The following is a 12,039-nucleotide window of genomic DNA, read 5'->3' as shown; positions in this document are numbered from 1 at the left end:
CAATCAACAATTTGGTAATTACCAATGTAGAGAGGGGTGGGGTAGGGTGGAAAGGGGGGCGTAAACACACCACGTGATTTTAGACAATATGGCTGCTATGAACAGCTGTGATTCTTGAACTTTTTTTTGTGTTACTAATATAAATATTTATTAATAAATAATTAGAGGCTTATAATATTTATACAGAGAAAAAAATTTGTTTTAGATTAGTATTTTTCTTTATATAAAAATAAAATATCTGCAGTTGATAAAACAGTAAGTGAGGTTAGGTGAAGATTGAAGAAAAGGAAAAAAATTATTATTACTGTTTTTAATCAGCTTGGATAATCTTCAAGAAAAGTCTAGATAAAGTGAGAAAGTTTGACAAATTAAACAAAATAATCAACAATAATGTCGAAAATATTTGATCCAACAAATCAAAAAAGACATACAAATATTGCTGTTGTTAGAATAAAAAAAAATAAAATACAATTTGAAATTGCATGCTACAAAAATAAAATTGTATCATGGAGAAAGGGATTGTACGTATTACTTATTTGTTATTAAATAATAATAATAATAATATGATAATGATAACTTTTTTAATTAATTTATTTTTAGAGAAAAAAATATTGATGAAGTACTGCAAATACATGATGTATTTATGAGTGTATCAAAAGGAAGGTCTGCAAGTAAGGATGATTTATTAAAAGCATTTGGTACATGTAATGTAACAGATATATGTAAAGAAATACTTGATAAAGGTGAATTTCAAGTATCAGAAAAAGAACGTCATGCAGCACTTGAGTTAATGTTTAAAGATATTGCAACAACAATTGCTGAAAAATGTGTTAATCCAGTTACAAAAAGGCCATATCCAGTAACAATGATTGAAAAAGCTATGAAAGATATACATTATTCAGTTAAACAAAATAGAAATGCTAAGCAACAAGCATTAGATATAATACCACAATTAAAAAATATTATGGAACTTGAAAGAGCACAAATGCGTTTACGTGTTATAATACATGGTAAAGATGCACGTAAATTACGTGATAATATTGTTAAATTATCTAAAAAACTTGAAAATGAAAATTGGGATTCTGGTACTGTTAATTTAATTTGTTTAATTGATCCTGGTCAATATCGTGTTATTGATGATTTAGTTAGAACTGAAACAAAAGGACAAGGTGTACTTGAATTATTAAATCTTAAAGAAATAACTGAGGGTGATGAATTACTTGAATAATTTATTAATTAATAAAATTTTTAAATAATTTAATACTCAATAATCATCCACAGCTGGTTCTGAATTTTTTTCTTTAATTTCCCTTTTTTTTGTTAATAATAAGAAAAATAATAATAATAATATAAAACATATACATTTTTTTTTTTTTTTTTTTCAATTTATAACAAATAAATAAATAATAAATAAATGGAAAAAAATGATTGAAAATTTGTTTTTATTAATTAGTAATAATATACACAAAAAGAAAAAAAAAAATCATCTAATTTTACTAATAAGAAATCTAAGAGAAAAAGAAATAAATTTACAAAGAAAATTTAAAAATTACAAACTATTATTCTAACGTTTGTTTTTTTAATTATTAATATTTTACAATTTGATTCTACTTTTTAAAAATGTTCATTAATAGGATAATATAGTCTTTTTAAAATTATTATTGTTTGTCATCTGGAACATCAGCACGTGGTATATAAATATTTTCAGTACGTTGATCGCATTTTGCAGCAATTCTTGATGCAGTTAATAAAAAATTAGATAAATGATTGAGATAATTTTGTGCTTCTTTATCAATAACACCACTTTCAACAAGTGGTTTAACATTTCTTTCAGCACGTTGACATATTGATCTAGCAACATGAAGTGATGCTGATGCTTTTCCACCACCCTGTTAACAAAAAAATATTGATGTTATTGATAAATCTTTGTCTGTTTTTCTTTTTTTAAATAATAATATATTTACCGGTATAATGTAATCTTCAGCTGGTGGTAATTGATTTGAATATTCAGTAATCCATTCATCAAGATCTTTCGTATGTTTATTTTCAAATAAATCAATTTTATTTTTAACACTTGATCTTGATATTGTATTATTTAAATCAAATAATATCATTTGTACTCTTTTTAATTTATCAACATATGGATGTTCTGTTGAACTATCACATGCAAATTCACGTGCAAGTCCAATGTATGATGATAATTCATCAGTTGTTCCAATTGCATTTTCAACAATTTCATTGTTTATTGTTTTTATATCATTTGTATTATTTTGCAATGACATAAATATTTTTGGATCAATATTCAATCCATTTTTATTGCTACTGTAATTTAAACAAATTAACATTAATTAATTAATTTCATTATTTTTTTTCTTTTTGTTACAATTTTTTGAGGTTATAATTTATAAAATTTATTTACCTGTTACGAATTTGTGATTTTAATATTGTTTTGTTTATGTAAAATGATCTACATAATAGTCGTCTTGCAAATTCCATATTTTTTAATTATTATAAACAATTAAATTGTTATTTTTTTTTGTTTATTAATTATAATATTATGTTTGTTAAAATAATTTATTTTATTTTTATATTTTCTTCATTTATTAATATTAAGTATATATTTTTCACATAAATATTTATATTTTATTTGTTAAATGTATAATTTTTTTTATACATTAATTTATAAATTGTTAATTGTTATTATTATTTTTTATTTGTGTGTGTATTTCAACATGCCGGCAACAAATTTCGGTGAAATTTCATGAGACGATTTTTTTTTTCTTATTAAATGGCGGCAAAAAGTATCAAATAACATGGCTGATTCAAAGTTTAATTTAATACAATTTGATAAAAAACTAATATTTATAATAATTTAAACTTTTATTCAACGTACAACTTAAAAATTACATTTAAATATTCAAAAAGAAAAAAGTTTTCTATAAAAATATATGAAATTTATTTTTTCAAATTGTTAACTAACTATTTTTATTTACAATTAATTAACTAGTTAATTAATCAATTAGAAATATCTAATAAATAATGAATGCAATTAATTTAATTTAATCATATGAATTTAATTCAAATGTTGTTGGTGTTTTTTGTTGATGATAAATTTAACAATGATGCAAATAATTTATTATTCAAAGAGTCTCTTGACTTGATTCCATTGGACTTGAAAATCCTATATCCCAAAAACCAGGTGGTGTATCATAACGTTCATTAAATTTAGAACGATGACGTGAACATGAATTTTTACGTTTTTGTAATTCTTTTTCATCTAAATCCATATTTTCATACCACTTTTCACAATCCTTGCAAGACCAGCCATTTAATTTTTGACGTTCTGCTTTTTTACGTACAACTGGTCCTTTACATGCAAATTTTGGACTTGCTTTTTTTCTTTCTGGTACACTATAAATAATAATAACATATTAATATAAATTAATTAATTTTTTATAAATAAATAATTTATAACTTACAAATCATAACTATTTAATTGTTGTTTTTTCTTTGGTGGTGATGTTGATGTTTGCCATTTTTCAAGTGATAATTCAGTATCCCAACCATCACCAGGATCAATATCAAGAGGATTAATATCTATATTTTCTTTTGTTTTAACTGTTTCTATAACATCATTTACTTTACGTTTACCATTAACAGATGTTAAATTTTTATTATTATTTTTTAATAAACTTTCAGCTCGTGGACAATATGTCTCATCCATATCATCACTTGATGAATCAAATCTTACATTTTCAGCAACTACTTTAAAACCTTTATTAATAACATTTTTTTTAGGCACTTTTGTTGTTTTAACTTTAGTGGATTTTACTGGTGATTTATTACTCTCAGTTGCTGTAAAAAATGATGATGAATTTGAATCTTCAAATAAATCAATTTCATTATTTTTACTTGGTGATTTTTTTGTTTTATTTAATGATAATTGTGTTGTTGAATTATTAAAATCATCAATATTATCTTCAATTGATGTATCAAGATTTTTTTTTTCATCAACTGATTTTATAATATTCAATTTACTTTTTTTTTTCATTGAATTTTTTGGTGTAACATCAATAATATCATCAACATTTGGAATTTTTTTATTATTATTAAGCGACAATTGTACTTCCATTGTTAATGGTTTTTCGAAAAATGTTTCATCAACATCAAAATCATCAGGATTAATATCATCATCCAATACATTTTTTTTATTATGCAATGAATTAATATCTTGTTTTTTAACTGATTGAAATGATAACTTTGTTTGTCTTGATATTTTACCATTTGTTATTTTTATATCAGCATGAGTTTTATTTAAAATTAATTTATTATTTTGACTACTTGGTTGTTTTGATGTTGATGGTGATTGTGAATTATTAATTTTTGTTTTTAATGTATTATTTTTACGTAAATTATTTAAATTTTTTTCAAGTGCTATTATTGTTGGATTTTTTATTTTTTCAAATTGTGTACTTTCAACAATTCCTGGTGTTTCTTGTTGGCTATCAATTGAATTAGTTTTTTTTCTATAATTAAGATTTAAATCTTCTTCAAATTCAGGCATTTCAAGATCATCATCAAAGTCATCAAAATTAATTTCATCATTAGATTGAATTTTTGTTTTTTCTTTTTTTATATTTTCAACAATTGACAAAAGTTTTTTATAATTATCCAAAAAATCTGTAATTTGTAAAGTAGATTATTATTATATGTTTTTTGTTGTTGTAATGTTTTTTTTTTTTTTGTATGTTAATTACCTTTTGAATAAACGGGCATTTGATGTGAATTAATAATATCTGCAATTCCTTCGTCGATTTTTTTTTTACCTCGATTGAATATTATTTCTCTTTCAGATAATTTTTGATGTACATGTTGAAGTTCCTTATGCAATTCAGGTATATTTAATGACATTAATGATGTCATTGTTAATTAATATCAATAAAACAATTTAAAGATTTATTTGTTTATTAATAATATTGTTTATTTTACAGCCCACCAAATTAATAATTTGAAAAAAAACCTGGATGTCTCACAAAAGTTGTTTCATAATTTAGCAAATATTTGTTATTTATTTATACAATTTAAATTTATTTTTATTAACAAATGTAAACAGACAGGTCTAAAACTCTAAACAACAAAATAAAAAGAGAAGAGAGAGCGAGAGAGAGGGAGAGTAAATAATAATGAAAATTGATAAAAATGGCCGACCGCGGGAAATATTTAAAAAGAAAAAAAAAAAACAATAATTTTTCGATAATTAATCAACTAAATATTGACATTAAAATTTACACAATTATTAATACATTATGATTCAACAATATATTGAGCTTTAACAGCCTTACAAAATTTATTATTATAAATAAATAATTACTATTAAATGATTCAATTAAAAATTAAAAAAAAAAAAAGTTTAAACAAAAAAAAAACGATTAAATATTAATTAATTGTCTTTTTATAATTTTATAATGTTTTTTTTATTAACAAGTTAATTATTATTATTGTTAAAAGTATTATTGACTATATCAACAACAATTTTTTTCATTTTTATTTGATTTAAATTGTTTTTTTGTAATAGAAAAAAAGTGATTGTAATTCAGTTTGTTTGTCTATCTTTACTCTTCCTCATTGTTGCTCATTAAATTCATCATCATCATCATTTTTTTATATTTATTTTATTTATTATTATAAACGGCATTATTGTTTACGTGTGTATGTATATATATGCTGAGTTGGCAATAGCGTTACCGAAATTGCTCCAAAGTGGAAGAAATACCGTAACATAACCTCAAAACCTGCATGTTTCATCAACCAAAAAAAAATTCAACAAGACAAGAAATTAAAAAAAACATACACGGAATATGAATATATAAAATAATTGTCACATAAATAATAAACATTAAAGTATTTTTATATATATATTCAATTAATATAAACAATTAATAATTATTAATTTATAAAATATTGTTGTTTTTATATTGAATGAGTTATGAGTGGACAAAAATTTCAGTATGACGAGAGTGGTGTAACATTTTTTTATTTTTTATTGTCATTTTTGGCATTGGTGCTTGTACCTGGTACATATTATCTATGGCCACGTTCACAAAAACGAGGTTTGTTTATTAATTATTAATAATTATCTCTACACAATTATATATTTACATTTTCGTTTTTTTTTTTTTTCTGACATCTGTTGATGTTGAATAAGTATGTCATGTTTTATTATTTATTTAAAGCTTATTATTATTAACTTTTATTATCATTAAACATTTAAATGATAAAAATAATTAAATTTAATAATTTTTTTTAACTCTAAATAGATCCAGATGAAGAAGAACGTGAATGTCGTTGTTCAGGATGTATAAAAAAAAAAGAAATATTACTATTAAATAATCCATGGAAAGAAACAAGATCAAGATTACTGTAAGTATATAAAATTATTATTAAATACTAGAAAAAAAAATAATTAATTAATTGTTATTTTGTTTTGTTGATTTATTATAGAAAATTATTCATCATAATTTGTTGGATTGTATTGGCATTATTAGCTTATAAAGTATCACAGTATGATGCTGAAATGTCGAACTTTGATCCTTATGAAATACTTGGTGTATCAACAGTAAGATTAACATGATAATTAGCTATTAATACATATATTTATAGACAATAAAATAATGAAAATTTAATTGCAGGGTTCAAGTGAACGTGAAATTAAAAGAGCATATCGTAAATTATCACTTGTTCTTCATCCTGACAAAGAAACTGGTGATGAAAAAGCCTTTATGATATTAACAAAAGGTAAATAAATAAATAAATATTACTAACGCAAGGTTGTTGAGTATAAAAAATTATTATTTTTTTTGTTTATAATAGCTTATCAAGCATTGACTGATGATGAGGCACGTAAAAATTGGGAAAAATATGGTAATCCAGATGGACCAGGTGCAATGAGTTTTGGTATAGCATTACCATCATGGATTGTTGAAAAAAAAAATTCAGTATGGGTACTTGGTCTTTATGCATTAGTATTTATGGTTGCATTACCAACAGCTGTTGGTATGTGGTGGTATAAAAGTATACGTTATACTGGTGATCAAGTATTACTTGCAACAACACAAGTTTATTGGGGTTTATATTCAATGACATCAACAACAGCATTAAAACGTTGTCTAATGATATTAGCAGCATCATATGAATTTTGTAAAGGTGCTAATCAAGAAATTATTGAACGTCAATCAGATAATGATGAGGTACCATCATTAATTAAAAAATTACCAAATTTAGGTGAAAAAAATAAAGAAACACCATTATGTCATCTTTATAGTATAAAAGCACGTGCAATAATACATGCACATTTATCACGTATACAATTAAATCCTGATACACTTGAAAAAGATCGTCAATATATTATTAAAAAATGTCCATATTTAATACAAGAAATGATTATGTGTGTTAATCAATTAATATTATTAGCATATACTGGACGTGTACCACGTTTACCAACAATTCATACTATTGAAAATTGTATGAAATTAAGTCCAATGATTGTACAAGGTTTTTGGCAATTTACAAATCCATTATTACAATTACCACATATTGAAGAAGAACATTTAAAATATTTTTTATCTAAAAAACGTAAAATTAAAAGTTTACAACAATTAGCACAACTTAAAGGTGATGAAAGACGTCAAATATTACGTAATTTTAATGATGATGAATATGATAATATTATGAAGGTACTTGGTAATATGCCATTTATTGATTTTAAAGTACAAAGTGAAGTTATTGATGATGATAATCCAACAGTTTATACTGCTGAAGCAATTGTAACAGTAACTGTAACATTAATTAGAAAAAATATGCGTGAATTATTTGGTGATGAAACAATTAAAGAAAATATTAATGATGATGATGATGAAGGTGGTAAAAGTGGTAATGGTAATGGTAATGCTAATGATGATAATAATGATACTGTTACAAATACAAATGATGAACAAAATACATTAAATAAAAAATCATCAAATGCACCAGCATGGCTTAAACAAAAACGTGGACAAAAAAAATTAAATAAAAAAGGAAAACAAAAAATTGGTAAAAAAATAATAACACCAAAATTAATTGGTAATAAAATTATGAATAATAATAATAACAATAAAATAGATGATGATAAAAATGATGATTTAACCAAAGATAAAACTGATAGTTCTGATAGTGATGGTGAAAGTGAAAAAAGTGGTGGTGGTGGTGGTGGTGGTGATGATGATAATGTTATTGATGAAAAAAAAGAAGATACAACACCAGAAGATGATGATGCTGAATGGGATAAATTTCAACAAAGAATTGCTAAAAGAGAAAAAGTACTTGGACGTAGTAATGTATCACATAAAGTACATTGTCCATTATTTCCAGATGTTAAACAAGAATATTGGTGGGTTTATATTTGTGACAGAAAAAGTCATACATTATTAACAAGCCCAGTACATGTTACTAGTTTAATTGACATTGAAGAAGTACAATTAAGATTTACAGCACCAACTTGGCCAGGTGTTTATACATTTTCAGTATGTTTAAGAAGTGATTCTTATCTTGGTTTTTATCAAACACAAGATATTAAACTTGATGTTAAAGAAGCACCAGCAATACCAACTCAACATCCACAATGGGATATATCTGATGAAGAAGAACCAGAAGATGCTGATGCTGCTGATGAACATTCCGAGTATACAACTGACGAGGATATAAGTGACAATGAATAAAATCTTCAATAATTAATTTATCAATTATTAAATTATGATAAATTTATTTTTTTATCATGAAGATAATTTAATAAAATCTTCTAAATTATGCATAATAAAAACAATAATAATTTAATATTCTACAAGAGCCAATATTCCATTGTAATCTTTTTTTTTTTTTTTCTTTTTTTTTCGAAAAAACTTAATAGTAATCGACAATTTTATTACACAACACATTTTTCACGTTGAGTTTTTGAGTATATAAAAAAAGAGAATTAATATTGTGAATGTATGTGTGAAAAAATTTAGATAATTAATTGTTGTAATAATTAATAAATAGTATACTTGGATATATAAACTAAAAAAAATTATCATTCAAATTAATAAAATTGATTAAAATAGTAATAAAAATTAATAATAATGTGAAAATGAAATCATTATGGTAAAAAAAAAATAAATGAAAGAAATAATAAAATTATATTATTATATAAAAATAATGTTTATTTTAATTTTATAAATTACATTGTTTTTTTTTGTTGATATCAATTGACCGTAAAAATAAGAAAGTAATGGTTAATCATGCAGAAAGTCAGCTATATTTTTCACAGTCAGTATCAATTTTAACATCTAGAAATTAATCAAACAAAATAATGTCACATGTAAGTTTTCCAATTAAAAAAATTACTATTGCTTTTTGTTTTTCATTAATTAATTAACGTTAATTATAGGTTTATAAATTTTTAATTTTTCTACTAATGCTAATATTGATTTTGACTGAGATTAAAATGACAGGTATGGATAATATAATTGAATAATTATTAAAATTATTTATAAATATAAACTAATGTTTTTTATTATGGAAATTTTAGCTGGAAAAAAAAGAAAACCTATGGGATCTGTTTTTAGTTATGTTAAAACTGATAAAAATGCAAATATCAAATGGGGAGTTAGACACTACATTCCTCGTGTCAAATAATATTAATATTATGAAAATTAATTAACAAAAATATAATTTTTAATTATAAAAATATGCAATTTAATTTATTAATTATCAGTATCTATTGATTCAGCTTGTTTTTTCATTTTATTTATTCCATCCATTAGAGAATCAATCATGTGACCAAGAATAATATTGTCATAAATAATTGAATCATTTGAATTGATAACACTTCTTGGATTTTTTTTAATCATGGAATTTCGTTGATTATCATTTGATTTTGATGGTAAACAATTCTCATTAAGTTTATGTAGCTTTTTAATATCATCTTGATAAAGAAATAATAATTCGTTGAATGACATTAATGATTTTTCTAATTTAATCAACATTTCTTCAAATTCAAATATTTTTCTACAAAAATCAACAAGTTTATCATCAGACAATTTACATGTTCTTGTTTTTAATAATGAAAATACACATTTAACCATATTTATTGGTGAGTATTCTTTATGACAATCAATTAATTCTTTATTTTTTAAATGCAATGCTTTGTCATAATCATCTAATATATTTTCAATTGTAATATAATGCGAAAAATTATTTCTCAACTGTTCTTTGGTATTTTGCAAATTTATAGTTTTTTTATTCAAATTATTTGAACCAATTATAAGTGCTTGAATTTTTTTTAGCTTATCATTTATATTGAGATGTTTAATTTTCATTAAAAATTCATTATCAAAGCTTTTAAATATTATTTTTACTTCATTTTCAAAATTCATTAATTTCGTTAACATTTTATCAATTTTTAATTTTAAATTATCAAATTGTCGTTCACATAAATCAATTTTTATGGATAGTGAGAGCATGTATGAACGATAAATTTCAACTTCTTGATTTATAAAAAATATAGAATCATTGTAATATTTATTAATTGTAAAATAATCAACAACAGAACATGATTCAGCAAGCATCAAATTAACTGACTTTGGTATCAATGGCTCAGGAATAATTTTAATTTCAAGTAATCCTTTTTCAAAAATAATTAAATTCAAATTCTCCAATGTTTTTAAATATAAATTATCATCTTCTAAAATTATCCCCAATGTTGTTGTAATTAACTGCTTATTAACATCAATTTTTTCTCTATGAAAAATTATATTTTTAACATCTTGTAATTTTGTGCCATTGTCAATTTCAAATGAATCATTTTTATAGAGTGTTACATAAAAAACTTTAACAATTTTTTTTTCAATAATTTTTTTAATCATTGGAAAAACAATAAATGTATCATCATCAAAACTTTTCCCACGTTTTTTTGGATCCCATTTAAGGACAATTCTGAACCAGGCAACCAGGCTATCTTGTAGACACTTTGATATGTTTGTTGGATCTTCAATTGTTTTTATAAAATTAATTTCTTTATCAATTTCACGAGCAGCAATGTCATCATCACATTTTTGCTTGACATCATTCAACCATGTTGAATTAAATGGCATGTTTGGAAGAAATGGTCTAATACCAGTTAACAATTCATAAAATAATATTCCAACACTCCAATAATCAACAGTAAAATTGTACTCATCACCAAGTAAAATTTCAGGTGCAACATAATAAAATTCATCATCAATTGATCCATCAATGTCTTTGGCAAATCCAAGATCAATTATTTTAAATATTAATTTATCATTATTTAATTGTTGTATAACAATATTTTCTGGTTTTAAATTACAATGTGTTATTTTACATTTATGAAGATACTCAACTGCTGATGATATTTCAATCATTATTTTCATTGACAATTCTTCATTAACACCACAATAATTTTCGCCCATATTTAGTAACTAAATAAACAAATCAATATTTCATATTAATTATATTTATTATACCTATTTATCATTAATTTTACCTGTCGCAAATTTCCTTTTCTACAATACTCCATACAAAGAACAGGTAATTCCAATTTTTCATCAATAATCATTAGAGGCATTTCACGTGTTTCGATAATATTTTTATGTTTTAATGTCTTCATTATTTTTATCTCATTAATCCATCTTTGTTTTTGTATTTCTGATAATTTTTGAACATCTTTTTGACATTTTTTAATGACTTTTAAAAAAAGAATTAACAATTAGTTTATTTTATTATTTATTTATTGTTAAATATTAATTAACTTACCAATTGTTTCATTTGTTTTATTATTTTTCCATAATTCAACTGTAAAAAATGCTCCTTTTGATAAATCATTATTAAATTTTATCCATTCTTTATCCATCTTTAATTAATATTGTTTTTATTTATTTTTTTCTTAACAAGTTATTATTATTTTTGTTTACTGTGTGTGTGTGTGGGGGCGTTACCAATGTTATGACT

The 12,039-nt window shown here is 22.9% G+C and overlaps 4 protein-coding genes across 4 annotated transcripts; 2 read left to right on the top strand and 2 right to left on the bottom strand.

Moving 5' to 3' along the window:
* The first annotated feature begins 86 nt into the window (after positions 1–86).
* On the top strand, positions 87–1,435 carry LOC122857332 (ribosome maturation protein SBDS). The gene is made up of 2 exons (XM_044159452.1): positions 87–521; positions 601–1,435. The coding sequence occupies exons 1-2, from the start codon at positions 391–393 to the stop codon at positions 1,226–1,228; spliced, it is 759 nt and encodes a 252-aa protein (XP_044015387.1). The 5' UTR covers positions 87–390; the 3' UTR covers positions 1,229–1,435.
* A 134-nt stretch (positions 1,436–1,569) lies between these two features.
* LOC122857339 (corrinoid adenosyltransferase-like) lies at positions 1,570–2,589 on the bottom strand. The gene is made up of 3 exons (XM_044159459.1): positions 2,420–2,589; positions 1,965–2,322; positions 1,570–1,889 (listed from the first exon to the last, which is right to left on the bottom strand). The coding sequence occupies exons 1-3, from the start codon at positions 2,494–2,496 to the stop codon at positions 1,659–1,661; spliced, it is 666 nt and encodes a 221-aa protein (XP_044015394.1). The 5' UTR covers positions 2,497–2,589; the 3' UTR covers positions 1,570–1,658.
* A 466-nt stretch (positions 2,590–3,055) lies between these two features.
* LOC122856282 (inhibitor of nuclear factor kappa-B kinase subunit alpha-like) lies at positions 3,056–11,987 on the bottom strand. Its single transcript, XM_044157976.1, has 7 exons — positions 11,845–11,987; positions 11,576–11,775; positions 10,458–11,510; positions 10,118–10,277; positions 7,811–7,968; positions 3,480–3,955; positions 3,056–3,411 (listed from the first exon to the last, which is right to left on the bottom strand). Exons 1-7 carry the CDS (start codon positions 11,939–11,941, stop codon positions 3,141–3,143), a joined length of 2,415 nt encoding a protein of 804 aa, XP_044013911.1. The 5' UTR covers positions 11,942–11,987; the 3' UTR covers positions 3,056–3,140.
* On the top strand, positions 5,572–9,226 carry LOC122857278 (translocation protein SEC63 homolog). Its single transcript, XM_044159370.1, has 5 exons — positions 5,572–6,110; positions 6,318–6,420; positions 6,502–6,616; positions 6,690–6,795; positions 6,871–9,226. Exons 1-5 carry the CDS (start codon positions 5,987–5,989, stop codon positions 8,751–8,753), a joined length of 2,331 nt encoding a protein of 776 aa, XP_044015305.1. The 5' UTR covers positions 5,572–5,986; the 3' UTR covers positions 8,754–9,226.
* Positions 11,988–12,039: the final 52 nt, after the last annotated feature.

Source organism: Aphidius gifuensis, linkage group LG5 (genome assembly GCF_014905175.1).
Source record: "Aphidius gifuensis isolate YNYX2018 linkage group LG5, ASM1490517v1, whole genome shotgun sequence".
In the NCBI taxonomy this organism is placed as follows: Eukaryota; Metazoa; Arthropoda; class Insecta; order Hymenoptera; family Braconidae; genus Aphidius; species Aphidius gifuensis.
This window is presented reverse-complemented; position numbering and strand designations above follow the sequence as displayed.